The sequence below is a fragment of the Rhea americana genome, unplaced genomic scaffold (genome assembly GCF_003343005.1).
Source record: "Rhea americana isolate MKP2758 unplaced genomic scaffold, rheAme1 scaffold_6, whole genome shotgun sequence".
Classification (NCBI taxonomy): domain Eukaryota; kingdom Metazoa; phylum Chordata; class Aves; order Rheiformes; family Rheidae; genus Rhea; species Rhea americana.
This window is the reverse complement of record NW_028186756.1, coordinates 4472743-4489996: the sequence shown is the minus strand read 5'-3', so window position 1 is coordinate 4489996 and position 17254 is coordinate 4472743. Positions and strand designations below refer to the sequence as shown.

At 41.1% G+C, this 17254-nt stretch overlaps 1 protein-coding gene across 2 annotated transcripts in view; it reads right to left on the bottom strand.

Annotated features, from left to right (window-relative positions):
* The window catches only part of IL1RAPL2 (interleukin 1 receptor accessory protein like 2), a 373876-nt gene that overhangs the window by 178955 nt on the left and 177667 nt on the right, over positions 1-17254 (bottom strand). For both annotated transcript variants that reach the window (XM_085319646.1, XM_085319647.1), the window contains one exon: positions 1998-2271. In XM_085319646.1, coding sequence (XP_085175772.1) covers positions 1998-2271 — 274 coding nt within the window. The remainder of the gene's footprint in view (positions 1-1997; positions 2272-17254) is intronic.

The following is a 17254-nucleotide window of genomic DNA, read 5'->3' as shown; positions in this document are numbered from 1 at the left end:
TCTATTCATTCAGTTTACAAAAGAAAGCATTTCTAACAGAAATCATCAATGTTTCTAGAAAATTAAATCATATTCTTGAATTACTATCATCTATGACCTTCCAATTCTCACAAAGCAGGCGATCCTGATTAATGACTTAAACACAAACATCTGCTTACCACAAAAAATTGGACTGATAACAGCGAAATTTCACAGTTAGTAGTGTGGATAGTACACCACAGAAGTATGATCATATTTCAGAACATTGTATCTAATCTATTTTTAATAAAATTAAAATAAATTAATATTGCTATTCCCTCAGCTATTCCCTCACCTATAACTCTATAGGTGGCTTATTAAATAACAAAGGATACATGACCAAAATTATGGAAGAAAAAATAAATAGATTCAAGGAAGAAATGAGGTCATTACTATATATAATACTCTATACTCCCACATAAATCTGAAAAAGGCAAAAAATCTGTAATTATATCAAAAAGTTTTAGGCTAAGTAGCAAAAGCACATAACTGACAAAGATGATACTGCTGTGTAATGCCTTCCAAATAGCATTTCATATAGCTTTATCTGAAAATAAGAAGAATGCATGAATTATTTAAGAAATTGCCCATTTGTTACCAAAACTACTTTGTCATGTAAATGAGCAAAGGGTTTTGAAATTTCTCAGATAATATTAGTATATCCTAGAATTTGATCCAAGATCAATTCTTCTTGTTCACACAGGATTTGCACAAAAATTTCCAAGCGTATTGGACTAGTAACTTGATTATCACAACAGCTACTTTTTATGAAAAATGTGCAGCTCTCCTGAAATATATAAATCACTAATTTCCTGTAACATTTCAAAATCACGGAACTGACATTACACCAAACCTGTGACAGAAGATCCAATAAGGATATAATAAACTTCAAAGGCCACCTCAGAGACTTAAAAGTTTAGCGTATTCATCTGATATTTAGCTTGGATGTTGGTCCACAGTACAAACCACTACACTGCAAGAATCTTGGTCCTTAGGATCAGAATTGCTAGAGATTGGCTGAAAAAAGGCAGCAAGACCCAGCCCAGATAAAAACTGAGCTGCTTCTCGGCTCTGAACAGTGCAAACAGTTGGTATTAAATTCATCAAATCTGTATACAACTTCAATATGGAAGAGCAGGTAAGTAGGAGGCAAACTTCATTCTCCAAAACTAGAGGGTCTAATGCTGAATTGTATAAAGTACCTGTAAATTCCTTTAATTCGAATCTGTATCATTTAAGGAGTATTTATTCACTCATTTTTAAAGAGTTCTCATTTTTTATTCTTTCATGTTAGGTACAGAGCTGGTATTAATGTCCGCATGATGGAAGTAATGAAATCTAGCACATATTTAATTAAAGACGCATGAAAGAGTTCCAACATACTTTTGAGATATACATTTAAGTGCTTTACTAGACCAGGTCTGCCTAAAGTCATAACAAAGAATAATTGTGTATTAAACATTTCTTAAAAAACAGAGACAACTTTAATTCCCCATGGCCTAAACTCATCCGAATCATTCAAACTGTGTCTAAACTCCTGGGTAACTTTCAGAAATGAAACATACCCTGGGTAAAAGATCACAAAATTACCAACTTTGAAAACTCATTTATGATTATCATTTGTCACTCAGAGGATATGAAAAGGAGCATTACTTAACCAAAAAACTCAATGATTTGTTTAAGAAGCACCCAGTTCTGAAAGGTTCATGGCAAAACGAGAACTTGCTAATGTTGGTCTTAAATAATGAAAAGGTAAAGAAGTGAAGGCACATATTTAATTATAGCTATTGGAAAAGGTAACTATAATTACTAGGGAAATTGTAATTTTAAGACACAGTATCAACGTGACAAATATAATTAAGAGGAAAAAATAATGAGTATATATTAATTGGCAGAATATTTCAATCCTAAGAGCTAAATTTATACATTTCTTTAAACAAAACATTCTATGCATTCTTAGTTACATTTTCAATACTCACCTTAGGACACACGTGTAGAAACCACTGTCTTGCAACTCAACCGAGTGAAACCATATTGAATCTTCATCCTTGCTCATCCTAACTTCAGAAAATATAATGGGTTCTTCTAAATCTCCTTTGTTTTTGTACCACATAAGCCTAAGACCTGTGCTTTGGGCCATGCTATAATTAGTTCTGATATAGCTGTAGAAAAGGGCACATTTCACTCGGACTGGTTCACCTGCCAAAGCCATGTATGTCTTGAGATCCACTGACCAGTCAATGCAACCATCAACTGAAAGTAAAACAATAAAGAAAGATTAGATACAGATATATTTTCTCAAGATAGTGAGAGGCAGCCTGTGAAATGCAATGCAAATAATCAAAAGAAAAGAACCTTTATTTTATAGCAATGTGAAAAACCCAAAGCAGCTATTGGCAGCTAAAGAGTTTTATAAATCTTTTAAAGTTACTCATAAATGCAAAATGTGTAGGCAATTAATAGAGCACATTAGGCCAACTCAATTCCATTTCTTTAGAGAGTCATTATTTTCATATCCAAAACACTATCTCTTCAATAAATAATTCAAGTGTTTTCACCTTAACTACTTGACCCAATAAATCAGTTTTGAATTCTCTAATTCTTTGCTGGAGTAAAATGTACTTTGACATTCGATCTCATTCTATCCCTTAAAACTTCTCCATTCACCTCTAATTATCTGTTACTTTAAAAAAAAAAAAAAAGTATCAGATATGACATATATCATTTTATTTTCAAAGTAGATCCACACAGCTCTTTTTTCTCCTACTCAGACTGCAGAGGGAAGCACTATATACAATGGGACACAATTACAACACGCTACCGATGCAATCAAGCTGAATGAAGGAACAGTGCAAACATGAAAGGGGATCTTTTGACGTTCTGTTCAGCAAAAACATTTGAAGCACTTTTCTTGGCTCTAGGTTTTATACTTCACTTGATCTTCACTCAATCAAATGTGTACTTTGTATAATTTATTGCTCATATCCAGGCATATGTAATTGGAACATCTTTAACCTTGATGTAGCTATCTCAAATTCAACCAACTGCAGTTCATCTTGCCTCTCCTGCTTTCCCAGTATCAGTTCTCAAACTATGAATGTTAGATGCTCTCATACACTTTTTATTTTACATAAATCTTCAATAGCAGCCACTCATTAACCAATTTTTATTTACCTCTTAAATAAATGTACAGACCCAAAGTTGTACCCGTGGTGGAATATCAAATCAGGTCCTTTTTAGTGGCTTGTACTACCTCTTAATTTTGAGGCTAACATTTAATCAGGCTTCTCTTGAATCCTTCAAATCTAGCCTTGGCAAACGGAAGGCTCTAACGTCCACACTGTAGCATAGCAGCTTTAATTATACTATGCCCACTCGAACCAAGTAACTGAGAGAAATTTTAAACTTGTTCATAACGCTCACTTTCCCTTACGTTTCTAATACAACCACTTCCATCTTGGAAAAGCACACATGCTTTAGAGGAGGTGACAGGGCAGGGACCCAGTGCTCGGCTCTCTCTGCTTCCTGCATCCATGGTCAGGAGGGTGCTGGGGAGCAAAGAGAGCCGGTGCAAGCCCTCGGCACGGCTGAGCTTGCCCATGCCATGCAAATTGCGCTAGCTACCAGCCTCCACCGCCCACCCAAGCAGGCAGGTGGAAATGCTGCTACTGCTTGTGCCAACTGGCTGCTTACTTCAAAGAAAAGAGCCCCATCAACAAAACATTCGTTCCAAGTTAAATACACCTTTTGTCACTACTAACTTCAATTTTTATTTCCATACTCCTTTTGCAGCTGATTTGAAATAAAATCTTTGCTTCTCATTTCTAACTGCAACTCTTATTGACATAAAATGAAAGGCTGGTAAAAAAAATTATTGACTTTTCTTCCTTTTATTACTTCAACAGCATTTCTTCTTCTACATTCTTCATCTCACAGCTTAGTCCGACAAAAAGTAGGACAAGTTTAGCTAATCATTACTTAAAAACCATATATTAAAGAGCTTGGACAATTCCCTTTTTTTCACTGCATCCCCTTCACGTTTATAACATCCTTCAGATTTCACACAGCACACTTCATCAGCACATTGTATTTCAATCTCTTACTAGAATCACATTAAATACTACATTCACCTATCTCTGTTACGGTGCTATGTAGACATGGGCAACCAGCAGCAGAACTGGAAGAACCACCCAAATCCCCCAGGCCTACAAATCCATCCAGTCTATTTTTTAACATTGAAACATGGTTCTGAAGTCGTAAATGATTTTACATAGGTGGCTTGGAAGGTGTTTGCATCGAGTGGGATCAGTGGGTTCTTCACAAAAGCTCTGGGCTTTTTCTAAGCTCTGCTCTTTAGCCTTCACAATGAAAAGCACCGCAAAGCTTGCAGCCTCGTTTCCTCAGCGCGGGGTGTGAAAGGAAACGCTGAGCTCCCCAGACTGCTCTTCCGTATCCCTCAGGACACACGGGCACTCTCAAAGGCACCTTCTTCTGCTGTGATTTTGCAGTCACACAGGTACAAGCCGAGGCATAGGCTGATACAAATGGGGATGCCTGGAACTGGAATTCAGATCCAAACTAATTCAGTCAGCCTAATTAACGCTGTCAATCTAATCAGGTCATGCTGTCAAGGCTTTCGAACCGATGCTGGTTCAGCAGCGCCAGATGACAGCAAAGAGCGGCCGACCCTGAGACAGACGTGCAAACGTGCGGGTCGGCGAAGGGCGCCGGTGCCCAGCGCCGCAGCGAGCACTCGCCGCCCAGAAGCTTTCGGGCAGAGGTACGAAGCGCGGCACTGGCGCAGCGCGGCAAGCGGCTTCGGAAACCGACAGCGCTGCTCCTTCTAACGGCAACAAAGTTTGCTGTCGTCCCTGCCGGGCTGGCTCTCAACGGGCAATACAATCAGGGTGGTAAGGAGACAAAAATAATGGCATTGAAGAGAGGCTCTTACCGTATAATAAACGTACGCACATCTATTCTCTGCTACCCAATAACCAGCTGATCCTTCGTAAGTGCCTGACTGAAAACGCATTCAAATCAAATCCCTCTATTGTGGGTGGGTTTTAGACACTTTCAATAATGACAATTATTTTAAATATTCTCTGGAATTTGGACTGTTGAGAGGATACGGAAAACATCACCGCCTTTTCGCCTGGCCTCCTAAGGAAACGAGCGTCGCCTGCCAGCCACTCCGTCCCCCGGCTCCGGCCAAGAGACTTCCCGCGCCGGTGACTGGAGGCGGCTCAGCTGCCCGGATTGCAGGGCTCCCACGCGGGGCCCCCGCGAGACCCCGGCGCGTCCCGCAGCCGGGAGAGACCCCGGGCGCGCGGAGGGAGGCGGCGGCGAGCCGAGGAGCTCGGGAGGCCTCAGACTCGTGAAACGCACCGTGGGTCAAGCTGGCTGACAGCGAGTTACGCTGCTTCCACGGCAGCAATCATCCCACAGCGCACAGGGCACCTCGCCCTCCATTTTCTGGTAATTTGCCATTATTCTTATTTTAAATAAATCTAGTTGTCTGGGGATTCTAGATGCATTTTAACATGAACCATAATAATTTATGAGCAATTACAGAAGAGCACGTACAGTCTCTGAGTAATTTGTCTTTCTGCTCGCTGTCATATAAATAATTTTTGCATTGCGAATCTGCCTGTAATAATTTCTGTAAGGATCTGTCACCTACAGCAATTTATACCATGGGATTGTTGAACATGTTTGCCTACCTTGTTACCTGAAATCTCATTTTAATTTGAAATCATCTTCAAATAAATAATTAAAAAATAAATATACTAGCTAATGTACTAAATTTATTGCTCCACATAGCAAGCAAATGCACGGCTGACTGTAAATATTTAGTCAGGAAAGTATTCCTCTGATGCAGGAGCTGTATTTTTATTTCTGTATTGGCTTCAGAGCAGCTGCAGAGCGAGGCGCAGGGAACGCGGGAGGGCGGCCGGCCGGCCTGCTGCTGCCCTGCCCCGAGGCGCTCCCAGGCCGCCGTCCCGCCGCGAGCCCCGGCCCGGCCGCCGCGAGCCCCGGCCCGGCCGCCGCTTCCGGGAACGCTGCGAAACCGCCGCTCCCCGGCCGCGTCTCCGAGAAAACGCGCGCGGGTGTCGCGCTGTGCTCCCCGCGGCTCCCGCAAAGCGGGGCGAGGCCGGCGCGGCCTCCCGAGCTCCCGCAGCTCGGCCGACCCACCGAGCTGCCGGGTCCGGGGACGCTCCCGCCGCCATCAACGAGCACTCGCCCTGCGGAAAGACGTCGGGGTCTCCGTCTCTCCTGCTCCCTCTCTAGCCTTGTACAACACTTCTCCAATCGCACCCACTGGGGTGGTTTATCTCAGCAGCGTATAATTACAGGAAAAAGCCTCACGGCAGCCATAAAAAACCCAAACAAACAAAATAAGAGACTTCCCTCCCCCCTGAAGGTGACAGGGAAGCCACGGGGAAGAGCCCACCCGGCCCGGGCGTCCTGCCCCGTGTGCTCGGGGTACACCCCTGCCGCAGGACCGCCTCCTCTCCTGCCAGACTTTGAAAGCAGCATTAAAAAACTGTAAATACCTGTGACTTAAAATAAATTTGGTGCACAGAATTAAAGCCTCAAATTCTACAGCTTAGAAACAGATGCGGTTTGTTTATGGTACATGCAAATACATCCAGCGTGTATTTGGTCCACCAACAATAACGGCTACATACGGTCAGCGAACGTACAGGTTGGTACTGAGCTTCACAGGGGAGAAGGAAAAGGCCACAACGATGGTGGGACTTCAGAGGGAGCCAGTCCTCAGTAGCAAGCAGTGAGGAAAGAGAGAGAAGCTAACGCTAAGGGTCAGTGATGCTTCTTCTCTGAGTCAGTCTCACCCTTCTTTTATTTTAGCCAAGCAAATGCTAGTTTTTGATTGTGACTATATACATAGATTAAACTACATTTCAGAAAAACAAAAATGTATGCCCTCAGGGACACAGTAAATCAAAAATCTATCTGTAAGAGATGAAGACCATTTAGAAAACTACCTGCAGTCTTGAGAGAAAAAAAGTCTATCATGATTCAAGCTGAGTGAATTTTGTCAGTGTTTCTCCTACTACCCACAAACAATTCTAATTATATAAATTCATTTTTACCTCAGCAATATCTAGATTCACCATCGTTAACCAGAAGTCTGTTTTGCTTCCGAAACACAAAATCACAAGAAAAGGATCACACAAAAAAACACCGTGTACTTCCTCTGCTCTCATCTCCATTTTCTGTGTGCTTTCTAGCAATATTTAGACTATTGAAGTTTACTGATTCAAATGTCTGGGATTTTCAAGACAGATAAAGGTGCAAACATTTCACTGTTCTCAAATCAACCTGCTATGAGTGCTAAGAAACTCCATTTGATTTAGAGATATAGAGGTATTTCTCCAAAGATGGCTCATAAATAAGTAAAAAGACATCGGCTTACACAGGCTGAATTTTTTCCAAATTTTTATGAAAACTTTAGATTTCTACAAGACAGGCCAAGAAACTTTAACAACGATTTGCATATGCTTCATTCTTTTTGACCAACTTTTCTTATGAGCCACAACCCAGCTCAAATGTCAAAGATTCCAGCTGAACACTCATAATTTCCTTTGAGGTCAAACAAACTGTAAATATATACTGCCAGAGGTCCAAACAACAACCAATTGCGTTGGCCTGACTTACTTATGCATACAGAGCTGGAAGCGTTCTAGTCTTACATTCAAAATGCAAAAGAAAGAACACAGTTGTAGATCATCAATCTGTAAAATTCTCTAGGGATAGAAAAGAGCAGCATGGACCCTGAACAACTCCCAGCTTCCAGGAGCCACAGCATATTAATGAGGTTGAGACTCAGAAATTCTACTTGAAGAAGCAAAACACTGAATTCATGTCAGTAGAAGTTACTGGACAGGGACATTTCACCTTGTAGCACTTGTCAGACCAAACATGCAAACCGATGGCTCTGGCGCCAGCTTTTCCGATGGCACCAGATCACAGATACTTTCACAAATACTTGCTGAGGAACAGAAGAGCAAATCACTGCCAGTAGGTAAGAATCTGCTGGAGAGAGGAGCTCTGAAACACACTGCATGATGGAAAGGAAATCTCTGGTCTCCTCTTGCTCTCTACTACCTCTTCTGAGTCCAATGTCCCTGGACTGAACTGAAGCACCCTTTGGAAGCTCTGCTGGTTGCTTTCAGCTGATCGTTCTGCTTAGTGAAGAGGAACAGGAAGGAGGGTACTAAAGCAACAGTTTAAAATGACGCATATTTACCCTAAAAATGAGAGTCTGGTGACCTTCATTTGAAATCGCTTCAATATCTGACAGGTTTTCAGAGAGTCTTCATCGAAGTAAGCAGTGTAGAAATTGGAATTATATTTTGTGACATCCTAGACCTGTTTCACAGCTACAAGCTTACGGCATGCATGGCAGCCTATGCTGTGTCCTCAGCCCCTTGCACAGCTCTCTCACAAATGCCCCTACAGCTCTGATTTCTCTCCTACAGGTGTCGAGGAGGTTGGGAAGAGCTGTCGAAAAGTTCATTTACAAAGCTCCCATTTCTGCCCAGAGTTAGTTTTTGCTCCCACAGAAGTAAAGGCAAGCCATGATCTGCAGTGAACAAGTTATCCAAACAATTAAACACTTTTCTTGTTTGTGGATCATCACTTCTTCAAAGTTAGTCATGACATAACTCAATGAAGTTAGTATACTTTCCTTCTTCCTTTATCCCACTACCAAAGGAACACTCAAAAACTCTGCTGCTTAGACTCAACTGGCCAAAATCAGACACATGATGGGATGTCTACTCTCGGATTGAACAATCTTTCTGTTAAAACTGAAATGTAAATGCCACAAACAAACAACACCTCTCAGGCACACAGCAAATCAGTGTGAACACAGGTATGGACTCAATAAACGCTGTAAATGAGCTGTTCATCCAGATCTAGTTTCATTCGAAAGATTTAACTGTGAAACTTAATGCTCTTTTCTTCACTTACTTTCATTCATTTCTTTCAGCTGATTTCAAATATAGAGCACTTCTGTTATTATGACTACTATTTGGAAGGTTGACATCTGAACCCCAATATTTTCACATAAGAAAGGCGACATGATGCTCACCAAATCTACTAAATAAAAAACACTTCCACTTTCCAAGCTTCAAAAAGGGGAAAGATCTCTGGATTCACAAGGATTAGCTTTTTGGATCCCTGAGGAACTTAACAGAATGATACTAAAGCATTCTTGACTGAGATTTTTTCCACTCTGAAACAACTACACAAAGACAGCATTCCCAGTCACTCTGATACTTCTTTGGTGCACACTATCCTTGGACAAAACAGATACACACTGGTTCTTGTTTTCTTTTTCTAAGAAAATGGAAAATAATAACTGATGTAAGTAATAAGTAAACTGGATTGAAAATATTCTGTTGTGCTTTTCAGCTAAGGAGCAACTCTCTGGAAACACTTTCCATACCTAGAGGCATACGCAATTATTCTTTTAAGTGGTACTGACTATTCACGACCTCTTTAAGGACGCTCTTTGAGATGGTTTTCAGATTCTTCAATCACATTAACCAATGGAGGCTTTTGCACACACTGTTCTCAAGTCTTTAGCACCATGCATACTTTAGGAACAAAGCTGAATTCATTTTAATAATTGATGAACCTTTTTTCATTGCAGTCTCTTTGAGTAAAGTTACTGAAAGTAAATGGAAACTAGATCCCAGATCAGGTAGCTGCAGTCTCAAGTAATCACACAATTAGGAAGCTCTATATCCACTGCTTGTTATTCCCAGTAGGGAATTGTAAGGAAGAACTGTGAATAATAAAAATTTAAAATGAAAGGAGAATGAAACTATTAATACTTTCCGGTCCCTGTGGGGCAGAGGGACTGGTGTATATGCAATACATTATTTTATGTTCCATATGTCTTTCAAGTATATAGATACCTTGAGTTGCCCTCTGCTTCGAGGGCACAGTCCTCCTGAGGTTGGACTAGGTTAGGAAGATAGACTCCCCATTGAATATACCAGGCTAAATTCATTTCTTCATCACCTGCTGGGGGGGAGGGGAGTATTCTCGAGTGACATAGGTCTGCTGTAAGGGCTTTCACTGCGCTTCCCTCCTGGCAGAGGCTGACAGAAGAAGAGAGCAAGAAGACTGTCAAAAGTGGCGCTGGATAACATCACAGCTTGCCATGAGAGTGAAGGAGGACTCAGCAATTACCTACTGGGACACTGAGGTACAGACATTTCTGGTCATCCAAATCCCTATTTGCCATGGGCAATGCATGCCTGGCCAACACAACTGCCTTCTGTGAAGGCACAACCAGCTGCACAGAAAAGGGGAGAGCAGGAGATTCACATACCTTGACCTCCCCAAGGCCACTGATCAGAAGGCCTGGACTCCAGAGGCCCCTTCCAACCTACATGGTCCTGGGATTCAGTCCTACCACCATCACTGCTCCTGCTAGTTATAACTCGCAAGCACAGAGAGGGAATCTCCTTTGCAGAAGCACTTCTAAAGAAGTTAATGCTTTCATACAACTCACCTATCCAGATGCACAAGAGACATGGGAGCGTTGCTCTTCGTCACATTCTCTAACCTGCTCATAAATCATCTCTTTTTATTTTTTGTTTTAGAAAGTTATAGTCAGGCAACCAGAAGATTACTAGTTCTTTATCATAAACACAGTAGTTAGAATGAACATTCTGGATCTTGAACATTTGCAGACTATTTGATGAACACTTTGGAATAAAAAAAGAAAGAAAGAAAGAAAGAAAAAAGTAGAATGTGCAACTTTAAATCAGGACTTGCTCATGAACAGAAAGGAAGAAGTTAAGCCCACCTGAACCTATTTGTGACAAATAACTAGCTTTGGTCACCTGCTTTGTCTCTACCCATTTACCACTGGATATACTTGCCATTTGACAGTTGCTTACCACTCGCCGCTAGCTGGCATGGAGCATTTCAGTGGCACTGAGCCAATTAGCATTTCCACTCACACGACCCGCGGTCCTTTGCTTGAAAAGGTTGTTACCCACACTCCAGCCTAGGTTGTAATTTCTTCTCTCATTTCAATTCATTAGCTGCATGTACACAGCAGAATTTGAACATGAAAATCCTGCCTAGAGAACACACCAAATCTCATTTCAGCAAAATGAACACTTACAAATCAAAATGGTATTTGCTTTATAGGACAACCCTGAATAGAACTGTTAAGAGAGTTATTTGACTAAAATATGTTTGTAATATTGATAAATCACAAAGAAGTGGTTTTAGAATGAGATTTTTAAACAATAAACATTGTTCTGAAGACTTTTGTTTCTATTTTAAATAAACAAACTGAATTATCCTTTTTACAAGCTATTATAATTAAATGTAAGAAAGATAAAGGAAATATGACTGAGAAATGAATCTCTACAGAGCTACCTGTGTTACAGATGTCTCTCTAGGTAAAGCATCAAGCTGTAATGCAATGCTGTGCTCTACAACAGCATCTCACATACATTTCAGTATGAGTTCACCATATAAATGCACTTCTTCTAAAACCTGTCTGTGACAACAGAAAAAAGAGAATTCCCATAGCACCGCTTCCAAAGCCAGCTGCACACACCGCACCAACTCAAACTCCAGCGCAAACCCAGGCTGCGTTTATCAAACAACATGCAGGATCGAGCCCCATGGCAGCGGTGGCGGGGCCACTTCATTCTCACAGGGGGCAGCTCACTGCAAAGGCACGCTCACAGAGATTTTGTGTACTTCCTTGCTTTTTTCCCCCGAAGTGCTAAATCAGACCAGAGCCTACAGCTGGCTGAGCCACCATGGGAACGCACACCGCTTTCAGCTCACGCAGATGCTATTTATCGTTAAATAACAACTATTATGGAATAGACAGTCCTCAAATCAGCCTGGTTTAATCCCCAGCAGGATACTCTCAGCAGGTGTCCTCTGGGACACGAGGCGCTCTGGGCCGACTCCAACCTCGCGTGTCCCCACAACTGCGTGAGCCAGGAACCCGAAATGCTTCGTGTTACACTAAGCAGAAGTGACTAACTGCAAATACTTTATTACTAATGCATAATTTGTCCCCTGCTCAGAACAGCACAAAAAACACCAGCCTGTATTTTATTTATAAGCCTCCTGCCCCGGGGGCTTCTCCCACCCGCTGGGGCCGGCTGGCTGTTCCTGCTCCTCTCAGCAAGCTCCAGCTCCCGCACGTTGCCGGGCCTTTGCCCTGCAGCTCCAGCCCCTGCCATCTCACCCTCCCGTCTCACCTTCTGAACTGAAGTTGACTCCAGCAAGTAGCACTGAGTGGGGAAGCAGGGGGGGATTGATTTCCATGAACAACATTCTGGTTGGGTGCATTCTCAAATAAAAATACTCTATTTAATTCTATCTACTCAATTTTATTAATATTTTATTCATTTTTCAGTTCATCTACCAAAGCAAAAGAATTGTCATCTGCCCAGCTATACATCTGAAGAAAGAAGAAAAGGACTGTTCCTATCCACAGTGTAAATACACGAGGTATGTGTCCTTGTGGTATCCATCATGGACCATGGTCAGCTAAAGGAAGTGAGAGGTCTTGGACAATATAACACGTGTTCCAGGGATTCAGAAAATTCACTTTCATTTTGCTCCCCTCAAGGTTAAAGCAGAGTTTGATGGTGACAGATCAGTTCTTTTTTTGTGTGTGTGAGATGTAAAGTCTAGCCTTAGAAGTGCTGGTGGCATTGAGCTCTGAGCGCGCTACGCAATTTCTGCGCCGACACGATCAGATGCCAATACGTTCGGGCGCACACGTCTGCAACAAACCTTCGTGAAAGGGGAAGGAGTATGAAAGAGAGACAGACAGACAGACAGAACAGAAGCTAGAACTAGCGGTATGAATCAGAAAGATTTTTTAAAAATGCAGATGTCTTACAAACTGTGTTACGGGAACTGCTGATGAAGAGTTCTTTAGAGATGAAGACACTTGCTGTTGTATTCTTATTAAAATCAGAAGTACCACAAATGCAGTCATTTTTTTATGTGTCACTTGTGAAATAAATGGTATTTCAGTGAGGCTGACAGGGTAAGAAATGCAATTATGATGATTTGCATATTAAAGACATTATTATGTCTTCATTATAAATATTTCCATTATGGTAACTTTGAATGGAGTCTTTGTAAACAGAAATATAAATATACTAATGCTAGATTTCAAACAATCTGAAATCATGCTGTCTCAAGTTGTCAATTTCAAGAAATCTCCTAAGCTGCTACAAATTTCATTTTAATCTCTCTAAAGACTCATCTGATTTTATATAATTGAAAGTAACCACTGCTTGTAATGTGTTGATTTTGATGCACAGTGAATAACACGGTGCCAGAACCCTTCCAGCCAACCAGTATTTTTAAAAGCTCTGCTAAATTTTGTCTCCATGACAGCCTGCCTAGGGCTCCATGAATCTTTACAATGCAGTTTTTTGCTATGGCTTAATACTAAATATCCACAAATACGTCATCAAAATGATGAGAACTGGATTTTTTCTTCTTCCCTGAGACTGTAGAAGATGAGTAAATTATGACTGAAAAGATGAGTAAATAAAACCTCCTTTATGAGTTACAAACTTAACGATAGCAAAAGGCATTACTAACGGCCCTGCTGCTGTTGGACTGCTTCTCTGTGTGGTGGCCAGATGCTAGAAGAGGAGAAATCTACTCTGCAGGTATAAAAGTCCCTGCATGTATTTGCTTCTATTTGCCTATACGCAAACAGAGTCTCCACACCACAGACAGCAGAAACACGTCTGAAGGATGGGAGGAACCACAACAGTGTCCCACTAGACCCAAAGGCACAGTCAAGCAAACACAAGCATGGAAAGAGACAAGTGTAAATCTCAAGAAGATTCACAAACTTCCACTGCACACACATGATGCAAAACAAAAGAATATCATGTAGCAGAGTGGCTCTAAATCTGGTTTTGAAAACTTTATATTAATTGGGAAAGGATTTCTCAAAATCTTACGCATCTTCAAACTTCACATTGGGAAAACCAGTTAGTTCTAAACAACAAATGTAGGTTGCATGCAAAATACTCTGAATCTTAGGTTCTCTAAACTGCTGTCAGCCCAACATTATTCCTGCCTACCTTGGGTTTTTAAACAGAATTACATGTAGCCTGCAGCTTCAACTCTAAATGAAAAATGTAGCTCCAATTGAACCTTGGGAAAAAAAAGGCAAAAGTTAATGAGATTTAAATTAGTAACAGCCAAAGCTTTTCCTTAAAAAAAGTAATTATTGATTTTAAAGAGTTACTTAATGAGAACGAATGGCATTTATTAAGACCTTCCATGAGCGACATTAGAGATTCATTTATAATAATAAATAAGGATATACTTTATAGTGAAATGAATCAGCTGAATTTATGTACATATTTTTGATGAGTTAACTACACATTCCTTAAGCCTTTAATCACGATTTCAGTGAACTGTGTGTTTATGGAAGTAAAGAAATTACAGCTGTTAAGGCCCAGACCATCAAAGATAATTAAGTATCCATTCCCTACAAGAATAAAACACCTACACACCACCGGGGTTTCTAATCCATTCTTTATTTTTAAAATGGAGATGGATACTGTTTCCCTTTATTCTTTATTAAAGAATATTACCATTTTAAGTTCAAGTAACTAATTCTCAGAAAAATTCTCCTCCTATGAATGCTCTATGATTTTTACATGATACATACAAGAAGCAAGTATTACGAGGAAACAGCAGAGTATGCATCCTTTGTAAATTAATTATAAGGGTAGAAAGTTTGCTAAGTCCTTATTTCTATGTATTTTCATTCCAATGCAATTTTATACACTCAAAAAGATGCTTTAGCACGTAAGAGTTGTTTAGGAATGCAATGTTGTAACTCTATGACCTTTAAACATGGACCACTGGTGCCAATGCAGTTAGTTACCTGGCTGCATTTGCTCAGCTCCCCTACCAAAGCCAGTTACTCCTCTGAGAACTGCTACAAAGAAGAACCAACGCTTTCTTTGAAAACACATGAAGTCCAAGATTCTCCAAGTTAAGCAAGTTTCAAAAGACTTTTAAAACCAAATGACTTTTACACAAGAAGTAAACATGCCTGGACATAGTCCAAGCAGAATTTCACCTTGTAATTAAAACCCATCAGAACAAAAACAAACAAAAAAAAAGCAAGCTCATTTTCTGAGATATTAAAAAACACCAACACAGATAAGTGGTCTGAGTACTCTTTGTCTCCGTGACCACCTCCATGCCGGCCCAGGGCGCTGCAGCCCCGGCAGGTCCTCGGCTCTTCGCCAGGCTGCCCAGCTCCCGCCAAGGGCAGGTGCCCGCTCGGGCTCGGTATTCAAGCCGTGCTTGCAGCGCCTCGCAGAGTCATCGTGGTGACACGCGCTGGCAGATCGAACTTCACCATATCAACGGCAAAAGGCAGTGTTTAATTCCTGAGAAACCCTAAGGAAGATACTTCTTCCACGTACATTGAAACTATGAAAAAACATAACTGCAGTTCTCTCAATGAACCAAGCAAAATGTTCACATCTCTTGAGCAGATCCTATTTATGACAAGATAATAAAGGACACGTAAAGGTCCCCCATACAGTACAAGCAAGCACCGTGATCCCAGTAGAGTTCTGTTTTCACAGTATGGTATCTTCAAGACATAAACAATTTCACAGAAGAGAAATGCTTGTTAAAGCATGTCTAAACAGTTGGATTTAATTTTTGCTTTGTTAAAGCAAAAGATGTATTTACAAAGAGACTAGCCAGAGAAAAAAATACGTATTTTCAATAAAAAATACTCATATCCATTAATTTTACCTGCTGCAAGACTGTGCCTTGAACAGATTCTTTAAAGTAACTGAATAAAACACACCTGTTCCATGAAACTTAGAATTACATCTCCCTATTTGCAAGCTGCTCTGCAGGTCTGTGACAGATCTCCTCCTCTATCTTTAATATCCTTCTGCTGTCTGCCTGTCCATGACTTTGGCCATCCCGTTAACATTATTATTCAGGGCAAGAATGCAGTTTTGAATCAAATCCTGCTCTCATCCCTACTTGCTTCCCTCAGTTCAGTTCAGTTCATAGACTGGTTTTGGTGCAAGGAAACCATGCCAGGAGCTCTGCTCCAGGTACACACCAGATGCACTTCAGCCCAAATGGAGACATAAGGGTTCAAACTAAGGACTGGTCTTTGGACAGCTTCAAAGCGGATACGAGACTGGGGACATTCAATCCTAGGGATCAGGCTAAATCTGATTTGAAGTTATTCATCACAAACCAGATATAGTTTGGATGTAAAGGCTTCTACTCCAAATTTTTTGTTCTAACGATCTGCTCCAACAGCTCCAAATTACTTGCTAACACAGATCTAGCCTAGGGTGCCCCAGGATGTGACTTTCTATTCATTTCAAAAGCGATACGCTTCAGACTTCATGCATTAAAAGAAGAGCTCCCAGAGGCAAGCCAGCTCTCAAGCACGTAATCTTTGGTAAAAGCTTTCTATGGAGAAAAGGAAATTGTAATTGAAATACACTAAGTTGCTTTTGTACTTTGTTCTTCCTTTTCTTTAATTATGAAGTAAATTAATAATTGTGCGATGTTGCATTTGTTTTTAACCTGTGGCATCCCCTAAGGCATGACAGAAAACCATCAGTGTGACTGAAACTGCAGGAACCACATCCTGAATGGACCTTAAGGGAAATAATACAATCTGTCCAAACATATTTGTTTCTCTAAACAAATATACTTTAGTAATTTTCAAAGAGCTGGAGTTCAGTGTAAGTCAGTCCTCTCATCCCACACCAAAGACCCAAGTACACTGGCAAGACGTTCATTAAGGAACAGGAATGGTTTAATCAAGCAAACCAAATAATAACCAAAAAGCCCAACTGCCACAGTGCTTTTCACTTCCATCCTCATCAGAATAAGGCCAAACTTGATAGCATTGCTCTTACTTCCATTTGCTTCCGTTTTTATCTGCGTGATCCAGAGGTCACTTCCTGACGGGTTATGGAGCGCAGCTCCAGAAACCCTCCTGTACAGCCTGCCTCCCGGCCAGCCAGCGTGCCCGGGCACAGCCTCCTGGGGCAGTGCACAGCCCTACGCCTCCTGCTAACAACCCCCGAGGTTCTCCCAACCAAGGCCCATGCTTAATGACAGCAGTTTAACACATCACCTCTGACTTCCAAACTCTTCAAGCTGCAACATG